Consider the following 17888-nt stretch of genomic DNA (forward strand, 5'->3'; position numbering starts at 1 on the left):
GTGAAATTGGCTGGGTCCTTCCTGCTCTGCAAACAGCAGGAGTCATTTTCAGGCAAGGAAACACCCCCTTGCTGCTGTAGGCGGGGCATAGTTTGAATTCAGGAATTTGAAACAAAGACTGTTACAAACTGCCCAGAGGAAGCCATGGCTGCAGAGAACCCCATGGAAAGGCTTCAGGAGGAAGCGACATGTCCCGTCTGTCTGGAGTATTTCACAGAACCTGTCAGTGTGGAGTGTGGGCACAATTTCTGCCGAGCCTGCATCAGTCAGTGCTGGGAGGGATCCGATACAGCCGCATTCTGCCCTCAGTGCAGAGAAACTGTGCAACAGAGAAACCTCAGGCCCAACAGGCAGCTGACAAACATGGTAGAAATCGCCAAGCAACTGAGTTTCCAGGCAGCAAAGGGAAGAGGAGGGGACGGGGTGTGTGGGGAGCACCAGGAGGCTCTGAAACTGTTCTGTGAAGAGGATCAAAGCCCCATCTGTTTGGTCTGCAGAGAGTCCCGGGCTCACCGCACTCACAGGGTGGTTCCCATCCAGGAGGCTGCCCAGGAGTACAAGGTAGGGAATTGCAGTAAAATGTAATGGGTTAACTTTGGGGGTTTAATGACAGGCTAATTTCACTGAGAGTTCCCTGTCACGGGTGTGAATCATCATTCAGCCTGTAAAGTCTTCATTGTACGGGAGATGCTGTAACAAAATTAATGATCTGGCAGCGCAGCAACAGAGGCAAAATATCAAGTCTTGAAAGTAGAATCTAGCCCACTCCTTCCCCAAGGCCCCTCCCATTGCCCACTCCAAAGCCCCACTCACTCTACGCCCCCATGTCTCCATTGCTTTCCATCACCCACCCTCGCTCAATATCACCGATCTGGGGCACGGGGTTGGGGTTCGAGGGGGGGTACTGGCTCTTGGCTAAGGCCAAGGGGTTCACGTGTGGCAGAGGGCTGTGTGCTGAGCCTTGCTCAGGATGTTGGGGTGCAGGAGGGGGTGATGGGTGCAAGCTCTGGGAGGGAGTTTGGGTGCAGGAGGGGGCTCTGGGCTGGGGCGGAGTGCTGGGGTGCAGGAATGGGTAGGGGGTCCTGGCTCTGGGAGGAGGGCCAGGGCTAGGGCAGGGGGTTAGGGTGCAGGAGGTGGTATGGGGTGTTGGGTGAAGGAGGGGATATGGGGTGCTGGCTCCAGCTGGGTTACATCAGGAGGCCTCTGGTCAGTGGTGCAGCGAGGCTAACACAGGCTCCCTTCCTGCCCCGCCCTTCGCCACTCCCAGAAGGGGCCCCTGTGGCGGCATGTGGGTCTGTGTGCTGCCCCTCTCTGCAGGCACCGGTCACACAGCTCTCACTGGCCACAGTTCCCCATTCCCAGCCAATGGGAGCTGCGGGGGCGGTGACTGCAGGCAGTGCAGGGAATGCTGTATGGCTGGGGCAGGCAGGCAATCGACTGGTAGATCACAATCAACTGGTTGGTGATCGCTGGTCTAGCTAGACAAAAGGTGGGGAAGGGAAACTGAGGCACAAAGTGGGGCAGCGAGTTGCCCACAGTTACCCAGCATGTCAGTGACAGACCTTAGCATAGAACCCAGATCTCCCCAGACTCAAAACCTGAACCACTTTGCCATGCTGCCATCTTCGCATCACCCCACCCAGTGATGAAGTGTGTCCGTTAGGAGGGAGAGACGCCTTGATAAAGGTCCCAGGCCCACCAGGGAGAGGAGGTTTATCGCTCAGATTCTGAACTCCTGTGTTGCTCCATGAGGGGTTAAACTCCTGCCGGCCTGCACTAGCGGAGATCACTGGGCTAAACGCTGCGTGGGACCTGGACCACCTTCAGTCCGCACACAAAAGGGCTCCAGACAGCTCAGGTCCATGCCAAGTACCACTGGGATTTCACTGGGTTGTAGCAAAACCAACCCCAGGCTGGAGCTGACCGGTGCCAGTCTGACCGGCTCTGTTGTGTACGTGGGCAAGGACCAGCCAGAGTGGTTCCATTAGTCCCACCAGGCAGCCTTTTGAAATCTCCCAGAATGCACTGCTTCCGGGATCTTTACCAGGGAATAGGACCTTGGGGTACCTGCCCAGGGGGCATTGCCATGGAGAGGGGTTAGGACAGCACTGGGGCAACCCCCAACCGTCCTTTATACAAATCTGCATCATGTCTAATTAGGGAGGTCACCGAGGCATCCCCAGAACATAGGACATGGCCACGCCTGCCTGCATGAACCCGTCCTCACCAGTAGCAGACATCCTGTGTGGACCCCACCACCCCTTTTTTCAGTGTTCCCACCTGCATCATTCTGCATGAAGGTGCCACCCCAGCCCTGCCCCCACCCTCACGGGTGTCCTCCTGCAGCCTCAGTCTCCTCCTCTCCCTTTTGCACCAGACAAAGCCACATACAGTGCCGAGTCCCTACTGGATAGGGACAGTGCTCCACACAACTGGACAGTGCAGTTTCCAATCAGATAAATGGCCTCCTGACGTCTCATGGGATTTGCCCTGGTGCTTAAACCAGCTCTGTCCAACCACTGCAGTACCCAGGGCTTCAGGGCTGAAATCCCAGCCCCTATTTAAACCCTGGTGGCTTCGGTTTGTTAAACCTTCTACAAAACTGGTTTATTGATTCACCCCCATGTGACTCCAGTGTACTGTTATGTGCTGTACCACTAATCAGTTCACAAATACCAGTAAAGCTTGGTTATAATTGAGATCTCTCTCTAATTACTAAAAAGACTGAACCGGAATTGGTAACAAGTCGGAATATGACACACTCCCAGGCCTTGGCTACACTGGCGCTTTACAGCGCTGCAACTTTCTCGCTCAGGGGTGTGAAAAAACACCCCCCTGAGCGCAGCAAGTTATGCGCGGTAAAGCACCAGTGTAAACAGTTCTCTAGCGCTGGGACCGCAGCTAATCCCCACGGGGAGGTGGAGTACATGCAGTGCTGGGAGAGCTCTCTCCCAGCGCTGGCGCTGTGACCAGACTTGCACTTCAAAGCGCTGCCGCGGGAGCGCTCCCATGGCAGCGCTTTGAAGTTGCAAATGTAGCCATACCCCGGTCTCCATTAGTAAGATTTTATCTCCTTGCTGGCCCTCATGTCACAAAGCGATTAGAACCACAGTCATCTTGGGTGTTGGGTGGAAAAACACCCACTTCCAAGCACCTCTCAACTATCCAGATGAAACCTCCCAAATCCTTTCTGTTTCTTCAGGAAAGAATCCAGGCCCATTTGAAGACTCTGAGGGAAGAGAGAGAAAAGCTGCTGGGATTGAAAGTGACTGGAGAGGGGAATTGCCAGGAATATCTGGTAGGTGCCTGTTGTTATGAACCAGCAGGGACTGGCAGTGGGAGGTCTGTTTGGAGGCAGATTCCTGTGTGGCCTACATGAACATGGGCTTGTGTGTGTTTCTCCATGACCATGGATTGCTGGGTTAGATTCGTGCATGGACAAGCCCTAAAGTTCCATTTCAGCTGATCAGTTAATGTCTAGCTCCTATGGCTTGCCCAGAAATCCTCCCCAAGTGAACTGAATGTCCTCGTGAAGTGCTGTCCCCTGTGTCTGGTCATTTTGTATATTTTTAAAACGTTTTCTTCTAACTCCTCTGGCGTCTCTATCAGTGCAGTGCTGAGTCCTGCCTCCTGCTGCTCTGGGTCAAGATTTCCAGAGACCATAAATAACAGCATGTGCTGACCATGACAGGCAGAGAAACATCCATTTCAGAAGGATGCAGGGGGAAAAGGGGAAGGTGTGAGAGAATCCCCTGCCTACTAAGCACAGGGTAAAGTCAAATGTCAGAAATCTTTGGATTTTCAAAGAAATTCAGCCTCCTGCACACTCAGCTCTCCATGAAAGGACTCCGGGCTCCCTCCATATGTCCCTGACCAGCTCTTTTCCCTATTTTCATACAGAAACAAACACAAACCGAAAAGCAGAAGATTGTGTCTGAATTTCAGCAACTGCAGCAGTTCTTGGAGGAACGAGAACGACTCCTGCTGGCCCAGCTGGAGAAGCTGGACGAGGAGATTGTGAGGATCCAGAATGAAAATGTCCGTAAACTCTCCGAGCAGATTTCCCATCTCAGTGAGCTGATCAGTGAGATGGAGGGAAAGTGTAAGAAGCCAGCGAGTGAATTCCTGCAGGTGAGACTGAATGAGAAACGCAGATGGGTGCTCCCAATGGCTGCTCTGCCAATTAACTCCTCCCCCTCCCTCCCCTGCCTCTGGCCTGCTGTGATCAGCTGTTCCACTGTGTGCAGGAGAGGCTGGGAGGAGCAGAGAGGGAGTGTGCTCATGAAAGGAGGTGGGGTAGAGGCAGGGTGGGGGTGGAGTGGGAGCAGGAAGGGTTGGCCTGGGGTGTGGCATTGCGGGAAGGTTTGGAGTGGGAGTGGAGGGTGGGGTTGAACACCGCCAGGACAATTGAAAACCAGCACCTGTCATTAGAAACATGCCAGAAATCACACAGGGAAGGGAGGGCTCCTGAATCCTACGCACTGCGGTTGAGCATTTGGAGACTATAGTGTAATTCGACATGTGCATTGCTGACATGTGAGTGACTATTGTTCTTTGTAGAGTCACAGACAGAGATATGAGAGATGGAAAACTCCCATTAGCTCAGGGAATCCATGGCCCTGGGGCCAGGGCAGGGCGTCTCTGCCCCACATTTGCAAAATCCCTTCCCGGAAGTTCCCTGTGTGTGTGTGTCAGAGGGGACTGAAATTCTTTTGTCTCTCTCTCCTCTAGGATATTAGATGCACCTTGAGCAGGTACGTGGCTCTCTCACTCCCCCTCACACCTCACAACACTGGGAAAGAGCTTGACGGTGATGTTAGCACTGCATCTCCCCAGCGCTCTACAGCAAAATGTGTGGGGAAGGTCACATTCTAGATACAAATTTCTCTGATCAGCTTCATCCTGAGGTTCTCACCCTTGTATAGAAGAATCTGGAATTCTCCAGTCAGTGGGAAGGACTGACCTCAAGTATTTCCTAGAGATGTCACCTCCTTGGGGGACTGGCTGCCTCAGGATTGTGGGGATGGACTATGGGCCTGTCACTGCTGGGGCCCTGGTTACCATTCAGCCTAGGGCAGCAGTGGTCAAGAGTCTTTCCCACCTGAGGACTGTTTGGAGACCTGTGTGGAACAAGCTGGGGAGGGGGGAGTTGGTGTCTCAGTCCAGTTCCTAGAGGGCAGATTTCTATAGCACTTCACATGGGAACTTCCTGTCCCTCGGAGCATGGAGGCCTAGGAGTGAATTGGCCATGGAGACTCAATTCCCCTTTTATCCCAGAGCTGGTCTCTCCAGACCAAAGTTGAAGAATATTAATGAGTCCTTGAAGGGAAGGTTGCACGGCCATGGGTTGTGTTGCACCTGCTCTGAGGCTCGGAGAAGTCGAGGAATTCTAACTCCAGGCCCATTAGAGCAGCGACTCACTAGCTGGAACTTATAATGAGTCACCCAGTGAAATATAATCGCATGAAATTGTTTCTCTCCAGGTGTGAGAAGAGGAAGTTCCAGCAGCCAGAGGAGATTTCTCCTGAACTGGAAGAGCGAATCAATGGTTTCTCTCAGAAAACGATTGTGCTATTGGAGACTCTGGGGAAGTTCAAAGGTACCTAGAAGGGATCTAGGAATGGAAATTGGGATGAGCCTCTGAGAGTGAGGGAGGAGAGTGTCTCTGGCCAATTGGTTCACAATTAGGTGATGCTTCTATTTAACTGTTGGGTGAGAATGTCACACACTTGAGGTCCAAGGCCTGGTCTACACTAGCGGGGGGAGTTCGAACTAAGGTACGCAAATTCAGCTACGCATAGCGAATAGCGAATAGCGTAGCTGAAGTCGAATACCTTAGTTTGAAGTACTCACCAGTCCTCATGCCGTGGGATCGAAGTCCACGGCTCCCCCGTCGACTCTGCCACTGCCGTTCACGGTGGTGGAGTTCTGGAGTCAACGGGAGCGCGTTCGGAGTTCAGAAAGAAATGACTCAGACTCATAGACTTTAAGGCCAAAAGGGACCATAATGATCATCCAGTCTGACCTCCTGCACATTGCAGGCCCCAGAACCTCACCCACCCACTCCTGCAATAGACCCCTAACCTCTGGCTGAGTTACTGGAGTCCTCAAATCATGATTTAAAGAATTCAAGTTACAGCAAATCCACCATTGAGACTAGTTTAAATCTGCAAGTGATCCGTGCCCCACACCACAGAGGAAGGCAGAAATCCCCCCAGGCTCTCTGCCAATCTGACTTAGGGGAAATTCCTTCCCCACCCCAGATATGATGGTCAGTTGAATACCGAGCATTTTGGCAAGACCCAACAGCCAGACATGCTGCAAAGAACTCTCTATAGCTCAGAGCCCTCCCCGTCTACTGCCCCATCACCAGCCATGGGGCACATTTCTCAAAGGCGGATCCAGCCCATCACTGGGCTCAGGTCCTGTGTGCAGCTAGTCTGGGCCAAATGGGCTGTAGGGAAGGGGAAAGGCCCTCCCCCCTGATCAGGGATCCCTTCAGCACAGGAGCCTCTGGTGCCTCCTCCCCAGCAGCTGCAGGCACAAGGCGTGTTCCTGAGAGGGCTGGGAATGGGGTGGGGGTGGTGAGGGCGGGTGGAAGAGGGAGTGGGGTGGACGAGGGACAGAGGGAGGTGGGCAGTGTAAAGCTGGGCCTCTGACACTCTGCACGCTGGGCAAGACACACGGGGGCCATTGTCACAGGGATGTAGCTCTGGCTGGTTCAGAACTTCCTCAGCCTGTGCCAAGGTCTGCACCGGCCCCTGCAGCCACTGAACAGCAGAGTCACCGCTCTCCTGCTGGCACAGGGGTGAATTTGTCCCATTGAATCAATCTTCCCCACCTCAATTTCCACAATTATAAAATTATTGTATTATTATTTCTATTTCTGCTTATGGAGGACGAGGCCCCGTCGTGCTGCTCTCTGTAGAGATGCTGAGTAAACAGACCCAACAGCTCACAATTAGAGCCAGGATTTAGCAAATTCTCAATATCCCGTTAGTTTCAGAGAGACCAAAGTGGGTAAAGTTACTTTTATTCCGAAGTCTTTGCAGGCTCTGGGCCTAGGTTACGACAAAAGGCCGTAAGTGAATGAGACAAACCAACTGGAGTCTGAAGGGTGGGAGGGGATGAGGAGGGGAAAAGCAAATCTCACTTGCAGATTGTCTGTCCTGGGATGGTTGTGAGGCTGCAGGGATGTTGGTTCCATTTCTGGGAGTTGCCTGAATGAGAGAGGAAACAGATGGTTTCAGACCTTTTTATATTAAATATTAGTGTTTCTTGGTGTGTTTCTCTGTCATAATTAAGAGATTACTATGAGTTGAGAGTGGAAATGCTGTTATAAATATGAAAGGCTGAAATTTCATCTCCTTTCTCCTCCAGACACTCTGCCATCTGCACTAGAGACAGAAATAGGAGGATCTTTAGGAACATTCAGACACGGTGAGATTGCAGCTGGAGATTGTCTTTAAATTATCAGAAAAAGTCTTCAAGAGATTCTAGCTAAAGTTACCAACCAAACTGACAGTGACCATGACACACACGGCCCTAAAAACAACACACTGAACAGTGAGGAGCTCCCACGCTGAAGTCACACGAACACTCCTGACACCAACCTTAGGGCTGAGTTCATGCCCAGGCTGCTGAATAGAAAAACTCTCCTTGAGCAGCCTGTGAACAGAGCTCTCTGTCCTGAGGGCTGACACATCCCTCTGCTTTACCACAGTACAGGGAGTCTCCCCCATCCACTTCTCCAACATCCTGCCTTTTCTCTGGGCAGGGCTGGGCTCTCCCATTGGAGCTGCTCACTGCTTCCTGGATTGGGGAGACGCTCTCGGGCCCCAAGGCTCAGTTCCTTCCTTCTCTCTAGACTAGTGATGGGACTACCCCACCCAATCCCATTTCCTACTCTCTGGTCTTAATTGGCTCTTCCTACTCTGGCTGGGGAGTGGAGGCTGCATTTAGGGGAGGAAGCTTCCCTCTGGGGTTCAAAGCTGATACCTGCCTCCTCTGCTTCCTCCTCACTAAAACCTTCCTTGCTGTGTCTCTGAAGCTGGGAATAGAGCAGCCCCAGCAGAGGGAGCAGGGAGCTGATTCCTTACCAAGCAAATGAAAAATGAATGAAGTGGCTCCCATTACACATACTGAAGAACTGCAGTGATATCCCTGCTCAGGTGCGCAGGACAGAGGCAGCTCCCTGGGATCCAGGCCTGTCCCAGCTAGAAGGGTGTTGCTGGGGTGTTGAGAAATGGTCCCAGCTTCCCTCAGGGCCAAGCTCTGCCCCTAAAGCTCTGATTCTCTCTCCCCAGTGAATGTGACTCTGGATCCAGACACGGCTCATCCCGAACTCATCCTGTCTGAGGATTGGAAAAGTGTGAGATGGGGAGACAAACGCCAGGATCTGCCCAACAAACCTGAGAGATTTGACACTGAGCACTGTGTGCTGGGCTGTGAGGGATTCACCTCGGGGAGACATTGCTGGGAGGTGGAGGTGGGGGGTCGGAGAGACTGGGCTGTGGGGGTGGCCAGAGAGTCTGTGAGGAGGAAGGGATGGATCAGCCTTAGCCCTGAGGGAGGGATCTGGGCTGTGGAGCGGCACTGGCTGGGTCAGTTCCAGGTTCTCACCTCCCGTGTGACCCCCCTGCCCCTGAGCCGGGCCCCCAGCAGGATCCGGGTTTGTCTGGACTGTGACCGGGGGCAGGTGACATTTATCGATGCTGGTGACGAGGCCCCGATCTTCACTTTCCCGCCGGGCTCCATCCGTGGGGAGAGAGTCCGACCCTGGCTCTGGGTGCTGGGGGTAGGGTCCCAGCTCAGGCTGTGTCCCTGAGATGGGGTGAAATATCCCACTGTGGGCCCTGAAATCAGCCTTTCTAGCCTCACACGCCCTGGACTCTATGACCTTGGAGGACTCCTGCCTACCCAACCCCTGGCTCCTCATCTCTGTGACCTATGGAAGCCCCTCCCCTTCCCTGCAGCCTCAGGGATGGAAGCAGGAGGGGTGAAGAACCCCTGGGGTTGCAGCAGGGGCAGAGGGGCCCTGAGGGGCAGAGGTGGGGGCTGGGCAGGGGGCAGCACTAACAGCCGGGCTGGGGACAGGCGGAGATGCGGGTGGCAGGGACACAGAATGAATCAATCAGGGTTGGGGAGAAGCAGCAGGGAGGGTTTTGTACAGATCGGTGGGATTAGATCTCATTGGGGGCTCCCAGCCAGAGCTCCTGCTGCAGGGGCCTATGTCACCATCCCCTGTAACTACAGGACAGTGGTAACCCTGTAATTGTCACAAAAGGGCAGGGGGAGGGTGAGATGGGTGCAGATTGACAAAAAAAACATTGACACATTTTTTTAAGGTTAATAATCTCGTGATTTATTTGTTTTTTAACTCCTGAGGTTGGCAGTACTGGGAGAGGCAGGGAAAGAGCAGGTTTAACTAGAGGGAATTAGAAGAAGCAAGAAGAAAACTGTGAATGAAAATAAAACAAGAATAAAGAGACAGTCCAGGAGAAATGGTGGAAATAGAAACGAGAAGATGACAGGAAAATATCCCGGCCAGGGGAACCAACCGTTCAGTAAGAGAGGAAAAGGTAAAAGCAGAGAAAAGAATGGAGCAGCCATGAGGGATGATTTGTGGGAGGGAGGAGAGGATAGTGGGAGAGGAAAATAAACAGAGGAGGGAAGTGAGGGCTACAAAAATACTGAGTAGAAATTGGTGGTATGAAAGAAAAGGGAGAAGGAAAGGGAATATGAGAGGGACAGAGGGATTTATTACACGTTACTGAAAGAGACTGTAACTCATTAATTCCTGAGCAACTGTACTGTTGTTGTGCCATTAAAAAAACTGTTCTCGGTAGCTGGGGATCTCCTTTCTGTGCTGTGATTATTAGTTGGGTTGGGACAAGGCTGTTTGGTGAGAAAGTTGGCAACCCTAATTCTGTAAATAAAGCATTAAAAACAGTTCTTGTTTGTTCCACTTTACTGTCCTAGCTGCAGTTGTTGGGGACAGAGTCCTGAGATTTGCTTCCTGACTTGTTTGTGACCCCCCCCACACACAGGGACTATCATGCCTCTAGGAAGAGAGTTTGGGTTTTACTGGGACATGTCACTAACTATCCAGCCTGTGCTCTGTCTCTGTCCTGTGTACACTTATGTCAATCAGGAATTGCTCTGCTGTGCTTTGCGGAGAGATGACTGGTTACAGAGGGTGCAATCCATGAAGGGACTTGGTGTTGCATGGAGTGTCATGGCAGGGTCTAATTTGTAGACAACCAGAAAATCACAATCTGCATCTCTGCAACTCTGAACTCCCTACACAGTGAATGGACATCACAGGCACCTTACAGTGTGATTCACAAAAGCCAGCTCAGTGGGGACGGGGGAGCCATCTGAGCTTGTCAATGGGCGATACTGACAAGGGAGGGGTGTCCTAAGCCCTGCCCTCTCTCACAGACAGGTGCCTAAATCAGGGCTGCAGAGGGACATCTATGTCTGCTTAGCAACCCACAGATGGGAACCCAGCGCCTGATGTCAGGTGGCTCAGGCTCCTAAAGTGTTTCTTGCTGGAATGAGGTAGGCACCTGCCTCGCTCCACACAAAATGTGAGAGGCGGGGGGAAGGAGAATGTGGTTTTGATGATGTCAACCAGCTTATAATGTTTACTCCCATGGTTAGAGCACTCAGCTGGCATGTGGGAGACTCAGGTTCAGTTCTCCCATCATGCTGTCTAGAGCAGGAGTTTTCAAAGTCTGGGTCGTGGCTGGTCAGGGCAAGGGGAATGGAAACCGTGGCCACTGGGTGCTGTGAACGGCGGTGCCTGTGGACACTCAGGTAAACGAAGCATCTGCAACCTGCCAGTGGCTTTCCCTGACCAGCCACAACCCAGACTTTGAAAACCCCTAGTCTAGAGTAACTGAGGAATGTGAGTGCCAACCTCAAAGCAGTTACAAAGCAGGGCACAAACCCCACACGGGTTGTGAGTTCGGTGTTTAGATTTCACTTGCCAGGTATCAAGTGTGAACCCCTCAAGCACTAAAACAGCCGTAACATGGGTGGTGGGTGAAGCTTCCCCTGGGGGAGCCTAGTTCCCTGTCCCACTTCTTGCCCCCACATTCCGCCCCTGCTCCACTCCAGGCTCCACCCCCTCCCTGCTCAGCTACCATGAGTCGCTGCATCCCTCTTCTCCTGCCCCTGTGAGGATAGGGGTTGAGAAGAGACCTGGTGATGGGGGGAGGGGCCTCGAAGGGAAAGAGGGGTGATGAGGGATGTGGCAACTGGTGGGCAGGTCACATGGGGATGGGGGTGTGAGGAGGGATGTGATAAGCAGGAGGGGGTGGTCTTGTGGGGAGAGGGTGGGGGAGGGGAGGGGCAGGACATGGCAGGTGCGAGTTAAAGTTACCAGCTGCTCAAGCCTAGCCACAGGGAATGGTGGAAGTCTCTCCCCAGCCCAGGCAGACCCTTCCCAACCCAAGGCAAAGGGAGCAGGAGGTGGCAGAACTGGAGGGAGAGCCTCTCCCTAACACAGAAACCAGGAGAAGCATCCAGGAAAGAGCCCCCCACAGCCAAAGGGGAAGGGATGTGACAGCCCTGAGGGGGAGACCTCCCCATTCATGTCTCTGAATTTAATATGTCCATTATGACCCATAGATCCCTTTCTGCAGCACTCCTTCCCCAGGGCTCCCACGGCTATTTAAAGGGCCAGCGTGGTAGAAGCAGGGGAGCCCCAGGCCCTTTAAATAACCCCCAGAGCCCTGGGGTAGCAGGGGGCTCCACCTGCCTCTGCCGTCCCGGTCCTTTAAATAGCTCCTGGAGCCCCGCTGCTTCCCCAGGGCTCCCGTGGCTATTCAAAGGGCCGGGGTGGTAGAATCAGGGGGAGCCATGGGCCCTTTAAATAGCCCCTGAGCCCTGGTGCGAGAGGGAGGAGGAGAGGGCACTTACCCTACAGGGTGGGCTGTTCCCCCTGTACCCACACCCTCTCCCACAGCGAGCCCCCGCTGCACCCCCCTGCCTGCACCAGCCCCACACCCCGTCCTGCCCACACCAGCCCCGCACCCCCTGCCCTGTCTCCAGCCAACCCCTGCCGCACCCCCCCGCCTGAAGCCAGCCAGTCCTGCACTCCTCTGTCTCCAGCCCTGCCAACCCCTGCTGCAGCCCCCCTGCAGCCCTGCCTGAAGCCAGCCAGCCCACCCCACCCCCACATCCCCCTGTTTCCAGCCAGTCCTGCACCCCTTGCCCTGCCTGCAGCCAGATCCTACTTCCAGCCAGCCCCATGTTCACTGGTGCCCTGCAGTTCCCAGGGCAGTAACCCTGCACACCTGCTTCAATGAGGGGGCAGGGAGCAGCTGGGCTGTACACACGTGCCGACCCTAGAGTGACCAGACAGAAAGTGTGAAAAATTGGAACAGGGGTTGGGGGGTAATAGAATCCTATGTAAGAAAAATACCCCCAAATCGGGACTGTCCCTATAAAATTGGGACATCTGGTCACCTAGCACACCCCCAGGGAGTGGCAGGGACCCACACATGTGACACGGAACTCATTTCTAGTTCAGGCCTATCTTTTTAAAGAAGAACTTTAGGCAAGGTTAACATACAGCCGTATTTTCCCAGACATGTCCAGCTTTTTGGTTCTTAAATTGCCATCCAGGAGGAATTTTTAAAAATACGGACGTATGGTAACCCTATTGGTACAAAAAATACATACTGTGGCACATCCCTTAAATCAGAACTTTTTATAGGGAACCGGTTGCTAAGAAATGAAAGGCTTTTTTTTACATGTTTTTTTTTTAGTCATCTCTGCTGGGGCCCCGCTGAAAATGTTCGAACTGGGCCCCGCACTTCCTAAAGCCGGCCCTGCTTTACAGTCCACAAAAAAGAAATCCCATGAGCCCACACCCAGTAAGGAAACATCTGATATTCAATCAGCCCATTTCTGAGAAGGAAGTGAAACGAAACTTCTCTTTTCTCTCTGTAAGGGGACTGTTGGCCCCACTTGCCCCCGCCCCACCCTCCTGGGCAGCCCTGGACCAAGCTCCTGTCCCCCAGGTGAGGGCTGGGACCCAATGGCCGAGGGCAGCGGGTGTGCGGGGAGCTCACACTAGGGGCTGCAGGGCACATGGTGTGGGATAAACAGACAGGGCCGCCTGGGGGGAGGGGGCAAGTGGGGCAATTTGTCCCGGCCCCCAGGCTCCTCAAGGGCCCCCACGACAACGGCTGAGGCTCCCGGCCCCTTACCCCCACCTCCGCCCCTCTTCTAGAGCCTTAGCGCATCAAGCAGTGTCCCTGGACAGCGCTGCGGCGTGGCTCTGGAGGGGCCCATGAGCCCCACTCCGCTCCGAGCCGCGTGGTGAGGGGCGGGGCTGCGAGCTCCAGGTCCAGCGGAGGAAGCTCGCAGCCCCGCCCCCTGACCACGCGGCTCTGAGCGGGGCGGAGCTCAGGTCCCACCGGACACACGCTGCAGCTGGGGCTGGGGGGGTTGGCTAAGGGTCAGGGAGTCCCAGGGACAGTCAGGGCACAGGGACTGGGCAGAGGTTGTGGGGGGTGTTTAGGGGACAAGGAATGGGGGGTTGGATTGTGGGCGTTCTGGGGGTCTGTCAGAACTCAGCGGGGTCGGGGCATTCAGGGAACAGGGGTGGGGTCCTGGGGTGGTGGTGGAGGGGGTGGGGTCTCTGGGAGATGGTGAGGGGACAAGGAGCAGGATGGGTTGGGGATTTTGAGAGGGGCTGGGCAGTCAAGAGACAGGGAGTGGGTGGGGGTCGGATAGGGGGCAGGGCCAGGCTGTTTGGGAGGCACAGACTTCCCTCCCTAAAGCTCATTCAGAAGTTTGAGGCTTGCAGAAGAGCCAAGCTGTTAGCTTTTCCATTAGGGCTGCCATCCCTTTCACTTCTCAAATGCCAAATTATAGTCTGTATTTAATTTCAGTGCCATAGGGAGATTCATGTCAGGGGAGGGTAGCTTCATTTAAAATTAGCCACTGGGGAGGGATCACATGAGAAGAGCAATATTCTGCCCAACCCTACCAAGGGAGACCCCCCCCTCCCCTGCATTCCCTGAGGCTTCAGAGGGGTTAATTCAGTGGTTCTCAAACTTTTGTCCTGGTGACCCTTTCACATAGGAAATCTCCGAGTGCAACCCCCCACCCCCATTTATAAATTGAAAGGACTTTTTTATATATTTAACACTATTATAAATGCTGGAGGCAAAGCAGGGTTTGAGGTGGAGGCTGACAGCTCACGACGCCCAGTAATACCCTTGTGACCCCCTGAGGGATCCTGACCTCCAGTTTGAGAACCCCTGGGTTAATTTAATTTTAGCACCCTGTGTCCATTCACATGCATGTCCTATTTTGAGCATTTCAGTTTTGACAACATAGGCTCATCCCAGATTCTGGAACAAGCTCAAATGCTCAGTTTGTGGACTATGTACATAAGCTATACTAAAGACAAACCCACAGTAACCATCTCCAGTTTGTGAGGGACCCCATGGAGCCAGTCTCTAGGAAACAGATACATTCATGGAGGTTAAGTCCATTAATGGCTATTAGCCAGGATGGGTAAGGAATGGTGTCCCTAGCCTCTGTTCGTCAGAGGGTTGAGATGGATGGCAGGAGAGAGATCACTTGATCATTACCTGTTAGGTTCACTCCCTCTGGGGCACTTGGCATTGGCCATTGTCAGTAGACAGGATACTGGGCTGAATGGCCTTTGGTTTGACCCAATATGGCTGTTCTTATGTTCTAACCTATATGAAGTTTATGGAGACAGATATGAGTCAAGGAAGCCAGCAGAGTATCAGAAACCTGGAAAAATCTCTGCCTGGATGGTTACAAGCTGAGGTGGTTCAAAAGTTTTGGATTTTTTTTTAAGCACAATTTTTTTATTGTTTCTTTAAACAATCAAACACAGCAAGCAGCAAATATTTGGCCACACACGTCTGAAATCTCAAACCATGTTCAGGTTTTGGCAGACTAATTTCAGCTTTTCAATTAAAAAAAAACCACAACAAATTTTGAAGGAAAGCAGACATTGTCCGTGATTTTTTTCTGCTTTTTAAAAACCCCTAGTTTTCGATCCAGAAAAAGTTTTGATGGAAAATATTTGTCCAACCCTTTTAATGAGCTTTAGTGCCTTTTAGCAATAGCTGGTGCTGAGAACCAGTGATACCTTATAAAGAAGTTTTCTCAAAACTGGGTTTGTGCTGAGATGTAGAAGGTTTATTTTTCCCATGGGTGGGAGCAAGTGGGGCAATTTGCCCTGGGCCCTGCAGGGGCCCCCACAAGAATATAGTATTGCAATTTTTTTATGGAAGGGGCCCCAACAATTTCTTTGCCCCAGGCCCCCTGAATCCTCTGGGCGGCCCTGGGTGCAGGCCTTGCTGGGAGTGGTTGTGTTACAGGGGCACCTGCCCCACTAGGGCCCAGGCTGAGCTCCCAGCACATTCCACAGGCCCCAAAGCCACCATCAGATGGACTTTCAGCCTCAGTCTGTGTGGTTGGGGGGGAGGCACTGGGTTACTGCCCTGGGGGAGCTGCTGGGGGGGGGAGGAGACTTACCTGCTCACCGACAATTTTAACAGTTCTAAAGCTTCAACTTCTTGAATCTCAGTGTCTAGTGCAGGGGTCGGCAACCTATGGCACGCGAGCCAATTTTTAATGGCACACTGGAGCCTGTCCGTACTCCAGCATGCCATTAAAAATCCTGCCCAGCCTCGCCCACTCTCCTCTGCCCTCTGCTCTCCCCGTGGGAGCAGGGAGCAGAAGCATAGCCCTGCGCATGGGGTGGGCAAATGGCCCCACTCTCCCGGCACAGCAAGCTGCGGGGTCCGCGCTCCCGGGCCGGAGCGCCGTCCGAGCGCAGCAAGCTGCCGCCCCTCCCCCACCTTCTCCCCTGGCCTGGAGCCCTGCTGCCGCGTGCAGCGCTCTGGGGATTGGGGCTGCGCGCTCCCACGGGGCAGCGTTTGGCTCTGCGGGGAGGCAGACACGCTCCCCGCTCACCCGGAGCTCTGGTGCCGCCGCGCGCAGCGCTCTGAGGGCCAGGGCTGCGCTTTCCCACGGGGCAGCTTGTCTGGCTCTGCGTGGAGCCTCAAGGTAAAGGGCCCCGGGGTGGGGGGGTTGTATAAGGGGTGGGGGCAGACAGCGGACGGGGGGGTTGGATGGGGAGGTGGGGTCCTGGGGGTTAGGGGCGGGGTCTCTGGAGGGCAGTCAGGAGCAGGGGGTTAGATGGGGCATGGGAGTCCCGGAGTTTGTCAGGGAGCAGGGGTGGATAGGGGTCAGGGCAGTCAGGGGACAGGGAGCAGCGTGGGTTGGATGGGAGGTGGGATCTCGGGGCTAGGGGTGGGGTCTCTGGAGGGCAGTCAGGGAGCAGGGGGTTGGATGGGGTATGGGAGTCCCGGGGTTTGTCAGGGCACAGGGGTGGATAGGGGTCAGGGCAGTCAGGGGACTGGGAGCAAGGAGGGTCCTGGGGGGGCAGTTAGGGTGGGGGTCTCTGGAGGGGGTGGTCAGGGGACAAGGAGCTGGAGGGGTTGTATGAGTTGGGAGTTCTGGGGGTCCTGTCAGGAGGCAGGAGATTGGAGAGGGGTTGGGGCAGGCAGGGAGTCAGGGGGGGTTGGATGGGTCGGGAGTTCTTGGAGTCCTGTCAGGGGCGGGGAGCGGTTGGATGGGGCATGGGAGTCCTGCGGGTCTGGCTGGGGACTGGGGTGTGGATAAGGGTTGGGGCAGTCAGGGGACAGGTAGGGGGTAAGGTCTAGTCCATGGACAAGGAACAGGGAGGCTTAGATAGGGGGTGGGGTTCTGGGGGGCAGGGGTCCCAGGACAGGGTAGTCAGGGGACAAGGAGCCGCGGGGCGGGGAGTTCTTCGGGGGCCAGTCACCCAGCCCTCTGCCCTGAGCCCTGACCCCCACACATACACCACGCCCTCTGCCCTGAGCCCTGCACACCCCTCAGGCCCCTACCCTGAGCCCTGAACCTCCCTCATACACACCCAGCCCTCTGCTTGACTCCTTCATCCCCCCCCAACCCTAGCCCTGATACCAGCATTTCCACCCATACCCAGGCCCCTCTGCCTTGACACCTACACCCCCCCCAAACCCAGCCCCCAGCCCTGACTCCAGCCCTCTGCCCCCAGCCCTCTGGGTCCCAGCCCAGCCTGCTGCTGGTCTTGGGTTCTGGCTGACGGACCCTTGCCAGCTGGGGTCCCGGCCACAGGCCTCGCTCAGCCCGCTGCCGGCCTAGGTGAACAGAACCCCAGACCAGCAGCGGGCCGGCGGCGTAAGATCAACATTTTAATTTCATTTGAAATGAAGCTTCTTAAACATTTTGAAAACCTTGTTTATTTTACAATACAACACTAGTTTAGTTATATAATATATAGACTTATAGAGAGAGACCTTCTAAAAAACATTAAAATGTATTACTGGCACCCGAATCCATAAATGAAAGGTGAATAAATGAAGACTCGGCACACTGCTTCTGAAAGGTTGCCGACCCCTGGTCTAGTGTCATTAAATAGTTCTGGTCTGACCAAAATATTGTCTGATTCCCCCATAATTTCCCACAGCTGTGAACATTTTAATTGGAATGAAATGCTTAAACCTCAGATTTTTGTGCAACTGTGGAACTTTAAATCAATAAATATAAAAATTGTTTAAAATAAACGTTATCTGTCAAAATTATGTATTATAAAAAAATTCTGCCCAGCCTGACTATTACTGACACAGAGCTCCTGCTCCTACAGGCTCATCCTCACAGGAAGATGCCTCCGTCTCCTTTCACACCAGCTCAGGGACTGACTGGAGACCAGGAGCCCTTTGTGTTCTAATTACAGGCTAATTTCACTGAAAGTTACCTGGCACAGGTGTGACTGGACATTTTTTCACTAAAACCTCCAGGGGTGAAATTGGCTG

At 53.9% G+C, this 17888-nt stretch overlaps 1 protein-coding gene across 1 annotated transcript; it reads left to right on the forward strand.

Annotated features, from left to right (window-relative positions):
- On the forward strand, window positions 1-9020 carry LOC120393824 (zinc finger protein RFP-like). Its single transcript, XM_039518318.1, has 7 exons — window positions 1-561; window positions 3203-3298; window positions 3901-4131; window positions 4732-4754; window positions 5484-5599; window positions 7381-7440; window positions 8307-9020. Exons 1-7 carry the CDS (start codon window positions 145-147, stop codon window positions 8825-8827), a joined length of 1464 nt encoding a protein of 487 aa, XP_039374252.1. The 5' UTR covers window positions 1-144; the 3' UTR covers window positions 8828-9020.
- Window positions 9021-17888: the final 8868 nt, after the last annotated feature.

The sequence above is a fragment of the Mauremys reevesii genome, unplaced genomic scaffold (assembly GCF_016161935.1).
Source record: "Mauremys reevesii isolate NIE-2019 unplaced genomic scaffold, ASM1616193v1 Contig34, whole genome shotgun sequence".
Taxonomy (NCBI): Eukaryota; Metazoa; Chordata; order Testudines; family Geoemydidae; genus Mauremys; species Mauremys reevesii.

What these genes read in the sequence shown, in the direction of transcription:
- LOC120393824 (XM_039518318.1), top strand. Translation starts at nt 145, where the DNA reads ATGGCTGCAGAGAACCCCATGGAAAGGCTTCAGGAGGAAGCGACATGT. An exon ending in AGGCTGCCCAGGAGTACAAG is followed by an intron (nt 562 to 3,202) that starts GTAGGGAATTGC and finishes CTGTTTCTTCAG; the next exon opens with GAAAGAATCCAGGCCCATTT. An exon ending in TTTAGGAACATTCAGACACG is followed by an intron (nt 7,441 to 8,306) that starts GTGAGATTGCAG and finishes CTCTCTCCCCAG; the next exon opens with TGAATGTGACTCTGGATCCA.